Source organism: Phyllobates terribilis, unplaced genomic scaffold (genome assembly GCF_046119375.1).
Source record: "Phyllobates terribilis strain yellow unplaced genomic scaffold, ASM4611937v1 Scaffold_3__8_contigs__length_932513732, whole genome shotgun sequence".
Taxonomy (NCBI): Eukaryota; Metazoa; Chordata; class Amphibia; order Anura; family Dendrobatidae; genus Phyllobates; species Phyllobates terribilis.
This window is the reverse complement of record NW_027362763.1, coordinates 709,519,595-709,535,146: the sequence shown is the minus strand read 5'-3', so window position 1 is coordinate 709,535,146 and position 15,552 is coordinate 709,519,595. Positions and strand designations below refer to the sequence as shown.

The following is a 15,552-nucleotide window of genomic DNA, read 5'->3' as shown; positions in this document are numbered from 1 at the left end:
ATACAGCATTTTTTCCTTCTCATACACTGTTGGTATATCTGGAGGATAGGTCATCATTTCTGAGCGGTGGGGATCCTCTCTTTGTCCAGGACCCTGCAGCCGCTCGCTTACATGGAGTTGTGCTGCATTACGGCCATTAGTAGCACATTATACATTTTGAGATGGAAGAAGTTACCTCCAGATAAACTCTGTTACCCATCAAACCTGAAACCCAGCAGATATGTCTTCCAAACAAAATAAAATTATACCATATATGCCAACTGAGCTATTAAATTCCAGTAGTTACTGTAACATATCAATAACACAGGACTAATTACTAGGAAGAATAATGGGGGAAAGGTTTTGATCATGAAAGTCATAGGAAACCTTGCGGTAACCTGGTATTCCGCTCACCCATGGATCGAGGATCTCCTCTGCACGGCCGGTTTGTAGTATAGCAAGGAACAATGAAGAGAAAAGGAAGGTACATCCAGCAATGTATGCAATGACTAAGGACGTAACCGTCTGAAACGCGTATGCGATTACTCTGTCTGGAGTTTTTATGGATTTGCAATAAAGAAGATTTTTTTATGAGGACCCAGTGCTGGATGTACCTTCCTTTTCTCTTCAATGGTTTTGCTCCCCCTCTTGTGAGTATACAGGGCATGGAGGGCGGGCGATGTACAATGTATACATATACACATTGTGCCCTGTGATCACATAGTCACCAGTTTACTTTGAGCCATGCATGTTGCTAGTTGATAGTGTGTTGTTTTTCTGCCATTTGTCTTTTTTTGTGGGCCATGTACTCTCTATCAGATTCTGACAAAACAGATTTAAGTATAGCACCCAAGGGCAGGAGAACTATTCCAAATGATTTTTTTTTTGTACTTTTTTTTTATTGATTCATAAAATGCTTGTTTTAATGTTCGGCTGTGATAATTTCACAATGGATTAAACAGCCAGTCTGACATGTAGTTCAAAAATAAGTACACCAGCCTCATCAGATCTTAGAGATCTACATAATAATTTCTGCAGCTGATGATAGATCTGCTTTAAAGGGTTTTTAAACATCAATAACCCTTATTTTGTCATGAAGGGTAAGATTCCCCTTAAGATTCCTCTGTATGAGGCAGAATAGAGTTTCACATGTCCAACATTCATGATCTATGATGTCCAGACCATGGGTCATGGGTCCCATGACTCATATATGCCTATGAGGTTCTTGAGTTTGGGTCAAGAAACCCATGACCGTTTCTGACAAAATAGTCCATACTGAGATCAGTAATGTTGGACGTGTCAACTCAAGGCCTCATTCAGACTTCTGTTTTTATCACGTACGAGAAAAACGGACCGATTATTTTGATCAGAGTTTGGCCCAAGTGTCATCAGTTTTTCTCGTACGTGGAAAAAAAAAGTTTCTTCATCTTCTCCATTCTGACAGTCTATGAAAATCAGACAGCACTCAGGTGTCATCCAAGTGGGGTCCAATTTTTTCACAGACCCATAGACTTGTATTGCCGATTTTGATCCGACCCTCTATGCCTGAAAACAAGCTCTGGGCCTTACTTAGTTAGAGTCATCGGTAAAGGTCCCAACTGTTCTCTGTCACATGATCTTGTGGTCTTCAGAAGGTCGGGGGCTCTATTGGTGTTGTGTTACAAGAATATTGAAGATACCTTTATGGAAATTACTCCATTGGTGGACGCTTGAAGCCATGTCAATGCTCAAGTCATACACTCCTGAACCCATGAGACATGATATTGTGGTTTTCTGGAGGTCGGGAGCTCTAGTGGTGTTGTGTCACTAGTACATTAGAGATACCTTTATTCAAATAAATCCATTGGTGGATGCTTGGTGTCAAGTCAATGCCCAAGTCATACACTCCTGAACCCATTAGACATGATCTTTTAGTTTTCAGGAGGTCTTGGGCTCTATTTGTGTTGTGTCACAAGAACATTAAAGATACCTTCATAGAAATTACTCCATTGGTGGATGCTTGGAGCCAAGTCAATACCGAAGTCACACACTCCTGAACCCATGAGACATGATGTTGTGGTTTTCAGGAAGTCGGGGGCTCTATTTGTGTTGTGTCACAAGAACATTAAAGATACCTTCATGGAAATTACTCCATTGGTGGATGCTTGGTGTCAACTCAATGCCCATGTCACAAACTCCTGAACCCATGAGACACGATCTTGTGGTTTTCAGGAGGTCGGGGGCTCTATTGATGTTATGTCACAACTACATTAGAGATACCTTCATGCAAATTACTCCATTTATGGATGCTTGGAGCCATGTCAATGACCAAGTCACACCCCAGGCGAACCGTTTACTGCTTGACATCTGTGGCTGGCATGCATTCATATAATTGCATTGTGTTTCTTATCATATCTGCCAAAACGTTAATATATAAGATGGCATTATATTCACGAGGGGGCAAAACACTGGCATGTGTTATAGCCAACATTTGGTTTCTTAACTGCACCCCTCATGGACCACAATGACATCTTTTGTTAATTAAAATGAGTAGCATTGAATCAAAAACAGTAATTGGACCCAGTCGTGTCTTTTAGGTCTGATGTCTCTGTGGAACATCATTCTAGTAGTTATACCCTCGATATTTTCTATTTTCTCTCATTTTCTCATTATTACTGGATTCAAAATTTAATGGAATATATAAAAGATAAGAAATGGAAGAAACAAAATGTATCAACTACTAGAAATAGTTTGTAAAAAAAAATACAGTAAGAAATAACATGGATAGGGGATAAACTTGCCAATCACTGGGGGTCTCACGGATCCCGAGAACAGGGCTCTGAATTACCCCAGTGGGGTGATGGCACATCACCGCACCAATCATTCTGGATGGGACTACCGGGAACTGTCAATCATTGCCTGGGGGTCTTTGCACTCACCCAACATCTTTATGAACTCCTTCCCATCTTCTTTCACTCTCGTTTTCTCTCTTTTTCCCTATATCGGGTGTGGGTGGACTCAGGAGATGAATCTGCTCTGCCCAGACTGGGTGCTAGCTGTATTATACAGCTGGCATCCGCCTCTAAAAGCAGCAACCAGAATTAGCTCAGATCACTGCAGTAAAATCCCCGCAAATGCTTCTGTCGGTCTCTTTTCTGCAGAAAAATGCAAAAACAAGTTACAGGTCTCAGAAACTGGCAACATAAACCATGTGTCCATTGTACTGGAAAAGACTTGTTCAGTGTGCCTGGAATGAATTAATGTACATGACATCATGGAAGTTGACATAATACAGGGAATATATAACTTTTTCCTGCCCTGCCCAGCGCCCAGAACACGATGTGGGTGGCATGCCTGCAAGGGAGCAAAACTCAAGATACCAGATTTGTTTTAGACTATATGATAATCATTGACCAGCTGAGTTTATTCTTTTCACCCAAATATGTAAATCTTGTGTCCAAGCAAAGTGGGTGAGATTTCATGAAAACCAATGTCCAACGCCTGTTTAAAGATGCGGTTGAATTGTGCGTTTTTTGGTGCGTTTTTCTCTAGAAGAGCCTAAAAATGGTATGTAAAGAAACCAACTTTGTTTTAAAGGGCAGAATCACAGAATTTTAGCACTAAACAAAATCTATTTAATGCGTGAAATCTGCACCAAAAACGCATAAAAAAAGAAGTAAAACAGCAAAAACACTAAGAATAGTGAAAAAAACAGCATTTTTGCACATGGGAACATGGCCTAACAGAGGAAAAAAAGCAATATAAGTCTATGGATAAAAAAAACCCTCTTTAAACCACTTGAAAAAATGCCATATCTAGAAGATACTGCCCTTTTTTTGCAGTATAAAAATAGACAACAAATGGTGTATTTTCCTAATGACTCCCAGAAAGCTGCAAAAAAAAGCACCAAAATATGTAAAAAAAAAAAAAAAAGGCATTAAATGCATCAAATTTATCAAATTGGCTAGTGCTGGCGCTTCTTTAGACTGGCCCTTCTTTAGACTGATGCTTCTTTAGACTGACGCTTCTTTAGACTGACGTTTCTTTTGACTGATGCTTCTTTAGACTGGCGCTTCTTTAGACTGACGCTTCTTTAGATTTGCGCTTCTTTAGACTGGCGCTTCTTTAGACTGATGCTTATTTAGACTGGGGCTTATATAGATTGTCGCTTCTTTAGACTGGCACTTCTTTAGACTGGCGCTTCTTTAGATTGGCGCTTCTTTAGATTGCTGCTTCTTTAGATTGGCGCTTCTTTAGATTGCTGCTTCTTTAGATTGGCGCTTCTTTGGATTGATGCTTCTTTAGTCTGACGCTTCTTTAGACTGGCACTTCTTTAGATTGGCGCTTCTTTAGACTGGCACTTCTTTAGATTGGCGCTTCTTTGGACTGACGCTTCTTTAGACTGGTGTTTCTTTAGACTGGCGCTTCTTTAGACTGACGCTTCTTTAGACTGGCTCTTCTTTAGATTGGTTCTTCTTTAGACTGGCGCTTCTTTAGATTGACGCTTCTTTAGACTGGCGCTTCTTTAGACTGACGCGTCTTTAGACTGGCGCTTCTTTAGACTGGCGCTTCTTTACACTGGCGCTTCTTACACTGACGCTTCTTTACACTGGCGCTTCTTTACACTGGCGCTTCTTTAGACTGGCGCTTTTTTAGACTGACGCTTCTTTACACTGGCGCTTCTTTACACTGGTGCTTCTTTAGACTGGCGCTTCTTTAGACTGACGCTTCTTTAGATTGGCTCTTCTTTAGACTGGCGCTTCTTTATACTGGCGCTTCTTTAGACTGTCTAAACACCATCTAAAAATTGACTTTCTATGGTCAACCAAGTTAAGTCAAATTGTGGCGCCACTTCAGCACAGTTTTGTCACACGGCAACAGGCTTTCGGCTGCGCCCCTCTTTCCATCCACCTTCTGATAAGTTCCCCCCATTGTGAAACGTGTAAAATGTATCTAGAATGTGTCTAATATAATAATAAATTTGGTTCAATGCAAGAATGGTTTTTGGCACAAATGAAGCCCAATTTCTGGTCCATGTAGTCTAATAAATCACCTCTATGGGATCATGCAGACGATCGTATTTTCGGTCCGAGTGCGATCTGACAAAACATCAGATCGCACCCGGACCAATGTTATACTATGGGGCCGTGCAAAAATTGGAGCATGCACAATTTGCATCCGATATTTCGGATCGCACTCGACCATGCAAATCGATGAGTCTGTTGAAAAAATCGGACTGCAATCAGATGACACATGAGTACAGTCCGATTTTGACGGACTGACGAAATGGAGAACTGTCCTGTTTTTGTAAATTGATGTATTTCCCTGTAAATACTAAAAACTTTTCTTAGCATTGTCAATGGCATGATTCCTCTGTTATTCCTCCTGGAATTGTAGAAATAAATGAACTGCTTCCATTTCTCAAATAGCCGTGACTGTACACTATAAATAATAAATGATGAGAATGTCACAACGTGTAGAGACACAAGAGGGATGGGTATCATCCAGTTGTGAGTTTATTAATTTCCAGGAGGAACAACAGTGGGCTGAAACAATACCTCTTAGAAAGTAAAATAAATGCATCACACAGATACATAAATATATATATACATATATGTATATATATGGTTCCAGTTCGATCTCCAGTAACTTTACTAATAAACTACAGACTTCTGTTTTGGGTTTTTGGAAGGAAAGCAGATGAAGTGCAGATGCCGATTTCCAAGGTTTTCTCTCTCCTATTACTTCAGCGCTGGTGTGGCCGGAAATGTTTCACTTCTCTGCTGCAGTCCTGCAAGTACTTACGTGGTAAAGAATTTTCCATCCCGTTCCATGGCACCTTATGTGTCATCTTTGGCACACCGCCAACTTTCATAAAGTCGTCTGAGTCCATGTTACTCTTGATATTTGCCAGAAGTCTTTGTGCTTTTTTTTTTTTTGCTTTTTTTTTTTGGGTGAAATACAATGACTTTTTATACTTTTTTTTGTTAGGCTCTGATTGCAGTTTTAATCTTTTGTCTAAATTCAACTTCAAGCATTTTGCAAAGTGCCCGCAGTCGGCAGCGCACAATAGAACGTACCTGTTGCCATTGATGCCGTACGCCTCCAAATGTTCAAGGTCACAAGAGGCAGAAATGGCAGACGGGGTGATGCGTTCAGTCCTTTTTTTTTTACATGGCAGCGACCATAAGGCCTTTTGCTTCCAAAATATTTAATGCATTTCCTAATTTAATGCATTTCCTGAGTGTTCACTGTGAACACGTTGCTTTTTCTGTTTCCCATGTTACTTAAAAAAAAATATCATATATTTGCATGAAATAAGGCCTCTCGACTCTTCCGACCTTTAATTACCAGTATTTCCAGTAAAATAGCATCATTTCTAAGAATTTAAGATTTCGCTGTTCCTCTGTTCTTCCTCCTGGAAAACGAAATTCAAAATAGGCAACTAGGCATCACCATTTCCCTTGTATTTAGGGTGGAATATTGATGCCAAGTTGTTAGTTTAGTCATACAATTCCAAGAACAGTAACAGAGGAACGGAATTCGGGAAAAAAAAAGTAATTTCCATAATGAAACAGTCAGCAGCGACGTGATTTTACTGCCACGTGGTGACTGGTCCTGGCTGTGATCAATCTACTGCATAGAATTGAGCTGTATATTGGATCCAAACTAGATTAAATCTTGTAAAGAGGACCTGGCACGCCTCTGCTTGTGCCTTTCCTCTATTATACCTCGTGGAAAAATATGAATACATTTCCAATTAGGAATTATATTTCCTTTTTTCAAAAGGGTGTCTGCCAACAAAGAGAGATTAGGGGTATGCTGCACCAACTACTGAACTGTCCATTGATTAATACTTTTCCAAGAGGAATAATAGAGGGATGGTTTAAAGTGGAAAAATCTGTTATGTCGCTTGACCGCTGCAGCTTATCAACACTCACTGATTGGCCGCAGCTCTCAATATTCCGTCAGTGGAAGTCCACGTGAGTGACTTTCCATCCTGGCTTACAGGTGGGAGTCCCGAGTGGGGCACTTGCTGGTGAAAATAGACATAGATCTGACCTCCCCCATTCTTGACCGCTTATCTGACATGTATCACTTGTACGATGCTGTTGGTCCAGTAATTGCACTGTACATATAATATAAAACACAGCTTTCCCACTAAGAAGTTACCAAGCGATGCGATAATACACAATAAGTGGCAAAAAATTGGACAGGTCACTGCTTCTCATAAAATCAACACACTCCTCACCTATTGTTGTTATTATTCCCATGATATGACTGCCTACAGGATTTTGTTTCCCCTTTCACCTGAAGTCCTGTCCTTACAAACATAAGCACATGAGTAAACAGGTCACTTTCTCTTTCAAGGTCAACCTACTCTTCTTCTGCTGTCATCAATAATCTCTATAGTTAAGATTCTTCTACTAAAAAATCTAATATGTAAAATATATGTGACCGGAGCCCAAGGTTTGTTTTTATGAACATATTCCATAAGAGATAAAGTGAGTGCATTAAGCCACCTGTACTACTTTTCCATAGCATATACTAAATTAATATAACTTACAGTTAAATCGTCTCCAAGCTTCATGCTGCTGTAAAGTTATTGGAGATGACACTTAATTCCTCAATTTCTGCCAGTTCTTCCAAAAAAAAGATTTTACCTGACACCTAAATGTGACTTGTTCCATGCAATTATTATAATAGTTTAACTGTTAAAAACTATAGATATATTTTGCTTAATCCAAAAATATCTGAAATGAGGCGATCCTATCTTTGGGAACTCTACTAACCACTGTTCTGCACAGCCACATGCAGATTGAATCAGGATGGTGTGGGTATGTGCTGGTTCTGTACATCCAAGTCTGTTGGACTCAGGGTTGTCATCTTGACTTATTATTTTTTCTGGACAGCTTATTAAAAAAAATCAGACAATATTTTGTATGGACACTATGGAAAACCAGAATAAATCATTATAATTCTAAGTGATCCATATCTAAGGCCCATAGTTCTGATTATTAAGACAATCGCTGCATTCACTGTAAACTGTAAAATGATGACGATTACAGTCAGAATAATCTGTAGAAGTTTCTTCAGCTTCAAAAAAATCATGGACTCCTTCATTTTTTTTCACAGACAGGGAAAAAAAGTCACCAATTTTTATGGACTATCTTGGAATTTCTGGACTTGGCAACCCAGGTTGGACTCCATTCTGCCTTTGCCAGGTTGTGGCTACCACTGGTCACTAGAGTTAACTGTAGATAAGAAACTTTCTTTCCAGGAGCGGATCCCTGGTCCATCAAGCATTTATGACATATCTTGAGGCACGTTGCATAATTTGCCATGAGATTCGAGAAGTCATGGAAGAAACAAAAACAGCTTTGAGTACATTTTGGCTCTTGAAGGCACTTCACACTCATTCATGACCATTAATATAGAAGATGGTAGAGATGAGTGATTTGATTTGCTTTGCTCTGGTCCTACGTTCAGTCTGGTCCTCCATGGAAGAGGGTCTTCAGTTCCCGACATCCTGGGCACCTCTAGTGCTTACAATGCCCCGTTGTAGCTTAATGTAGGTTATGATATTGCATGAGGCTTAGTCATTAATCCTCACGTAATGACATAACGTTGCGGTGACTAGTAAGTACAGAAGGTTCCCAGGATGCCAGGAGTAGAAGTGAAGTGAAGATCAGCTGTCATGGCGGACCTGGGCAGAACAAATTGAAGTGCTCATCTCTACCATACTGGCCAACATTTTCGAGAAGACAATTCAATCTAGAAGACCTTTTTTAATGCAATTTTGGGTGGTCATATCAAAGAGGTTTCACTGTACGTTGTGCGCTTTTATGGTTATGGAGATTGGTGTGAATGATTGTATGTAAATACTGGATAATAAATATATGCATACATACAGTAACTCCTATAAACACTCCTATATAGTAGCATGTGGAAAGTTGTCCACTTTGTTCTGGAAATTTTCTCAGCTCTCAGCACAGATTCATTGCATCTATATCATTACAATCATGATAATCGCTGGAAAGATCTTTTGGTTTCATGGTCCATTTCCTTTAATTGAATATCAACCCGGGATGTATTTTATTGTAATTCCTGAGGTACTTTTGTCGATTTAAGGAAAAGTAGATCTAAATACACATGTGACATTGGTAGGGTAAAAAGTATGTCTGAGTTATATCTCATTGGGAATGGTTGCACATGTTCTACAGGTAAATGTGATTATGAAAGACCAAAACCATCGTAGTTGTAAAGAAGGGAAGAGAGGCGGTCAACCAAAGAGATCACTGGAATTGGTAGACCTTAGGAGTCTTTAGTGCCCATCAAATGTGTTTCGGGACTTTTCTGATTGTCTACTGTAAAGACAATAAAACTGTCCGAAATTTGTTCCTAAGAAACTCCATAAAAACATGCACTCAGTTCCGTGACACATGCATGTGTTGTCAACGGAAGCTGCTATGAGACAGCTCCGGTGACAGGTTAACTCCCCCAGGGAAAAAAGGAATTGGTAAGTTGAAATTCAACATGCCCAATCCTTTTGTCCCCACCATAGAAAAAACAAATGACATCTGAACATCTTACAGACATTAGACGTTGGCCTATACCTCTGGCTGTGGGTTCTGCTGACCTAAGTCCACCTTACGACGATAAAACTTTGTGCTACAAGATATTATGATGGTTGATCTGTAAATAAACCATCTTAAGACGGGTAGATGGTCCAGAAATTCAGTAAATACCCCCTTAGTAGTCACAAAGGAATATGTTTGCCTTGCGTTGGTCTTACTCTGGACCAACACTACATGAAGTCAAACTAGATGGACCTTTTCTTCTTCAACCGTCTTCAGACTATGTCTTGTTGCCCTAGCCTTATACATTCTATATGTATTTTGGTTGAACATTTCATTGACTGTATAATTTGTTTTCTTTCCCTTAAATCTCATTTTTATTTTCTCTACTTTCATGATTTAGAATGTATCCATCTTTGAAGAGAGGGCCCACGTACTTTACATGTCCTTGGAGAAATTAAAATTTATTGATGACCCCGAAGTGTTCCTCAGAAGATCGGTCCTCATCAACAACTTGATGAAAAGAATCCACGGCGAGATTCTCCTGCAGAACAACTGGTGTTTCTCAGCCTGTGCCCTGAGTGGGGCATCAGCACAGGAATGGTTTGTGCCCCAGGATTGTCCTTATCGGAAACGTCTTCGTATTGCCAAGGACGACAGTAGCCTTCAAACTTGTTGTTTTTACCAGGAATGTGGCAGCCATTACCTAAACATCCCGTTTGCCGTTAACACCAATGGAGGGCACCTTGCAGCTTCCTGTTCGTCTAGTAGCTCTTTGCCTTTGCCTGGATGCTCTCACCATATGGAATACAGCATGGCAGATGATCCTTTATACAGGAACAGCATCCAAGGGCCTTCCTGCGGGGGGGTTGTTACCAATTCAAAGTCTCAACATAAGTTAAATTTGCACGAGGAATCAGCAGAAGAAAAGAGGGGCACGCACAGTTTTAGCTGCGAAGCTTCCAATGCGGGTGGTACCCATGAACGCAAAGGCCGATTTTATGATTTTTTGGCAACTGGTTGCAACGACAAGGGTAGCATAAGTGAACCATGGAAAAAATCTCTCAGGAAGAAAGAGGTTTTTCCAGGTAATAAACTTTGCTGCAGCAAAGGAAATAAGATGTGAGTGGCGCGATAACTTTATGATTATTTTCGTTATTTCTGTTGTTGCCTAAAAGTGGGGTTCTGTTCTGCAGTGGAAATGGGATTTTTTTGTAGCTTTTTATGGTGATAATGAAACATTCCCTATGCAAAAAAAAGGGGATATCTGGTATGAAACAAACGTCAGTGTTTTCATTTGTGTAATATAGTTTATGAAATGTATTAGATCACATTTACAGTTATCATTTTTTTTGGTACTGTCCGTGATTTGGGCTTACGCCATGGAGATGGATTCATAGTACTATACTGTGCCTCACGTACGTCAGACAAGTCTTCATACTTGCCTAGAATTCAGAACTGGATACCATCATACGCACATACTCGATATGTGTAGGAGTACCCAGTTTGACTGTTGGTCTTCTTACTGGAGACCTCCTTTTGCCATTGGAGGTAAGGCCAAGGGCATGAAACAAGCCTTATCCAGGTGCATCTAAGATCCAACCCAGCTAAGACATCTTTTTTTTAACGAGCATTGCAATGTATTTTTCTCCTCATCTGCATTTCTGCTGTAGTGACCTTCATTTTCACTCTTAATATTTGTATTAAAATAAATATTGAGCTTACGACGTAGTCATTTATTTACTAACAACATCTTGCGTCGATGAGTAGACCTATGTAGTAGGACAGACCTACAATGAACACCTAACTGGCCAACTGAGGTATCAAAAACATGGCTTCTCACAAGAGTGGTACATGGCGTCTGGGTTGGCAACTCAAGAGTGCCTGGGGAGGGCACTAAGGGAATGAATGTTTTGGTGGACATTCTGGTCTGCCCTTTGCTGATTTCTGGTGGTTCGACAGCTGGAACCCCCAACGATTTCAAAAACAGGGCTCCGCAACAGGTCTTCGTGGAGCTCCATCTTGAATGGAGCAGAGATGTTCATGTTCGACCTCCACTCCATTAATTGTCAATGAGACTGTCAGAAATAGTGGAGCACTGTACTCCTTCTTCTTCTCATGTAGTCCCATAGATAATGGATTTGTCTATGGGACTACGTGAGGTTGAGCATTTGCACCTCTGCTCCATTCAAGGCGGGGCTCTACAGAGACCTGTCCTCCGAGTTACTTGAGCCATAATATCAGGATCATTGGGGGTCCCAGTGGTCGAATCCCCAACAATCAACGAGTTATCCACTATAACCATGGATAGAAGATAAGTTTTGATTTTTGGGAACCCCTTTAAAGGGAGTGTGTAATAAAAAAAATGACCAATTTGTTTAAATCAGATTTTTTATTACATTTTTTTTACAATTTTTTCTACCGCAATCTATAATAAAAATATATATAAAAGTGATGCAATTTTCAGACAGATACTAAGCACAAGACTAGTCTTACACTGCAGCCACATGGGCATAGGCTGGAATAGACAGACTCTAACACATTGGCTTTCTACAGGGCAAAGGTCAAAGGGAGGGGAGGATATAAGATGTTCACCTATTGTGTATAGGGGATCCTGTGTTATCTGCTGTGTATAGAAGTATTATCAGTCATTGTACAGGAGGAGGAGGTGAGCTGTGACATAACCTATTGTGAGTGGTGGATCCTGTGTTATCTACTGTATGGAGAGGTGTTATCAGTCATTGTACAGGAGGAGGAGGTGAGCTGTGATATCACCTATTGTGAATGGTGGATTCTGTGTTATCTACTGTATATAGAGGTGTTATCAGTCATTGTACAGGAGGAGGAAGTGAGCTGTGATATCTCATGTTGTGAATGGTGGATTCTGTGTTATCTACTGTATATAGAGGTGTTATCAGTCATTGTACAGGAGGAGGAGGTGAGCTGTGATATCTCCTATTGTGAATGTTGGATCCTGTGTTATCTGCTGTATGTAGAGGTGTTATCAGTCATTGTACAGGAGGAGGAGGTGAGCTGTGCTATCACCTATTGTGAATGGTGGATCCTGTGTCATCTACTGTATATAGAGGTGTTATCAGTCATTGTACAGGAGGAGGAGGTGAGCTGTGACATCACCTATTGTGAATGTTGGATCCTGTTATCTACCGTATATAGAGGTGTTATCAGTAATTGTACAGGAGGAGGAGGAGGAGATGAGCTGTGACATCACCTATTGTGAATGTTGGATCCTGTGTTATCTACTGTATATAGAGGTGCTATCAGTCATTGTACAGGAGGAGGAGGAGGAGGTGAACTGTGACATCACATATTGTGAATGGTGGATCCTGTGTTATCTACTGTATATAGAGGTGTTTTCAGTCATTGTACAGGAGGAGGAGGTGAACTGTGACATCACTTATTGTGAATGGTGGATCCTGTGTTATCTACTGTATATAGAGGTGTTATCAGTCATTGTACAGGAGGAGGAGGAGGTGAACTGTGACATCACCTATTGTGAATGGTGGATCCTGTGTTATCTACTATATTTATAGGTGTTATCAGTCATTGTACAGGAGGGGGAGGAGATGAGCTGTGATATCACTATAGGGAATGGTGGATCCTATGTTATGTACTCTATATAAAGGTGTTATCTGTCATTGTACAGGAGGAGGAGGTGAGCTGTGATATCTTATATTGTGAATTGTTGATCCTGCATTATCTACTGTACAAAGTGATGTTACCCTGTCTGTGATGACACTGGGTCTCCTGAAAAGTCATCTGTGCAGAACAGGAAGTGAAAGGCTAGTATTAGACTTAGTGGACAGTGTGAAAATTGCAAGATTTCTGATTTATTTATTTATGTTAATATCGATAGTGATATGGAATCTTGAAAAAATACAGTATATAAAAACCTGATTTAAACAATAGGTAATTTTCTGATGAAACATTCCCTTTAAAGTGGACCTGTCACGACTACTTTCATGTCTGTTTTTCTATAAATGCTAGCATTCCTGAAAAAATAACAACTCTAGTTCTCAGACTTCTTTGTGGCAGCTCTGAAGGGACTCATCCCCAACTGGTAACACCCCATTATTAATTTATTCATTTTTTTTTAGAAGGAATAACAGAAGAACAACACAATATAAAAATTCAAGAAAAAAATACTCCAGAATTGTTACATGCAATTATTAAAAAGACTGATAAAGAAAGTTGACAGGTTCTTTTAAAAAGGTTCATTGATTATGGGCTATGCATGAAGAATTTGATGGGTTACCAAAGAGTGGCCTTTAACCTATGGCTTCATCCATAGGCAGATTATAATGAGGGCAATCTGGGCTACCGCCCGGGGCTCCAGGGGGCCCGGGGCTCCGGGGGGTCCATGGCCAGATTGCCCTCATTATAATATGAGCGGCGCCGCAGCACATACCGGCAGTCAGAGGCGGGGGGGCCCCCGGACCGCTCCCCCAGCAGCGGAGCACAGCCGCTACTTCTTCTTCAGCTAGGAGACACGGCCCTGTGCGCGGCCGTGTCTGCTAGTGTGATGTCACGCAGTGCGCGCTGCACTGCTGCACCAGAGAGGAGCTGGAGGACTGGAGCCAAGCCGGGGGATGGTGAGTGTGTGTGAGAGTGTGTGTGAGAGTGTGTGTGAGAGAATGTGTGTGTGAGTGATTGAGTGAATGTGTGTGTGTGCAGATATCATTGTGTGATGTCTGTTTATATGTATTTTTGTATTTCAAATGTGTTTATGCATGTATGTATATGTCTGTATGTGATTGTGTGTGCGCGTGACTGCTTGCGACCTCCCGCTGTGTATAGATGGCGCCGTGCGGACTCCTGCTGTGTATAGATGGCGCCGTGCGGCCTCCCGCTGTGTATAGATGGCGCCGTGCGGCCTCCTGCTATATATAGATGGCTACGTGCGGCCTCCTGCTGTGTATAGATGGCTACGTGCGGCCTCCCGCTGTGTATAGATGGCTACGTGCGGCCTCCTGCTGTGTATAGATGGCTACGTGCGGCCTCCTGCTGTGTATAGATGGCTACGTGTGGCCTCCTGCTGTGTATAGATGGCGCCATGCGGCCTCCTGCTGTGTATAGATGGCTATGTGCAGCCTCCTGCTGTGTATAGATGGCTACGTGCAGCCTCCTGCTGTGTATAGATGGCTACGTGCGGCCTCCTGCTGTGTATAGATGGCTACGTGTGGCCTCCTGCTGTGTATAGATGGCGCCATGCGGCCTCCTGCTGTGTATAGATGGCTATGTGCAGCCTCCTGCTGTGTATAGATGGCTACGTGCGGCCTCCTGCTGTGTATAGATGGCTACGTGCGGCCTCCTGCTGTGTATAGATGGCTATGTGCGGCCTCCTGCTGTGTATAGATGGCTTCGTGCGGCCTCCTGCTGTGTATAGATGGCTACGTGCGGCCTCCCGCTGTATATAAATGGCTACGTGCGGCCTCCCGCTGTGTATAGATGGCTACGTGCGGCCTCCCGCTGTGTATAGATGGCTACGTGCGGCCTCCCGCTGTGTATAGATGGCTACGTGCGGCCTCCTGCTGTGTATAGATGGCTATGTGCGGCCTCCTGCTGTGTATAGATGGCTACATGCGGCCTCCTGCTGTGTATAGATGGCTACGTGCGGCCTCCTGCTGTGTATAGATGGCTACGTGCGGCCTCCTGCTGTGTATAGATGGCTACGTGCTTCCTCCCGCTGTGTATAGATGGCTACGTGCGGCCTCCTGCTGTGTATAGATGGCTACGTGCGGCCTCCCGCTGTGTATAGATGGCTACATGCAGCCTCCCACTGTTTATAGATGGCTACGTGCGGCCTCCTGCTGTGTATAGATGGCTACGTGCGGCCTCCTGCTGTGTATAGATAGCACATTGCGGCCTCCCGCTGTGTATAGATGGCACCGTGCGGCCTCCCGCTGTGTATAGATGGACACGTGCGGCCTCCCGCTGTGTATAGATGGATACGTGCGGCCTCCTGTTGTGTATAGATGGCTATGTGTGGCCTCTCGCT

The 15,552-nt window shown here is 41.9% G+C and overlaps 1 protein-coding gene across 3 annotated transcripts in view; it reads left to right on the top strand.

Annotated features, from left to right (window-relative positions):
• SERTAD4 (SERTA domain containing 4) overlaps positions 1-11,260 on the top strand; it is a 43,240-nt gene extending 31,980 nt beyond the window's left edge. For all 3 annotated transcript variants that reach the window (XM_073672003.1, XM_073672000.1, XM_073672002.1), the window contains exon 4: positions 9,940-11,260. In XM_073672003.1, the coding sequence (XP_073528104.1) occupies positions 9,940-10,662 (723 nt within the window). In that variant the 3' untranslated portion in view covers positions 10,663-11,260. The remainder of the gene's footprint in view (positions 1-9,939) is intronic.
• The last annotated feature ends 4,292 nt before the right edge of the window (positions 11,261-15,552 follow it).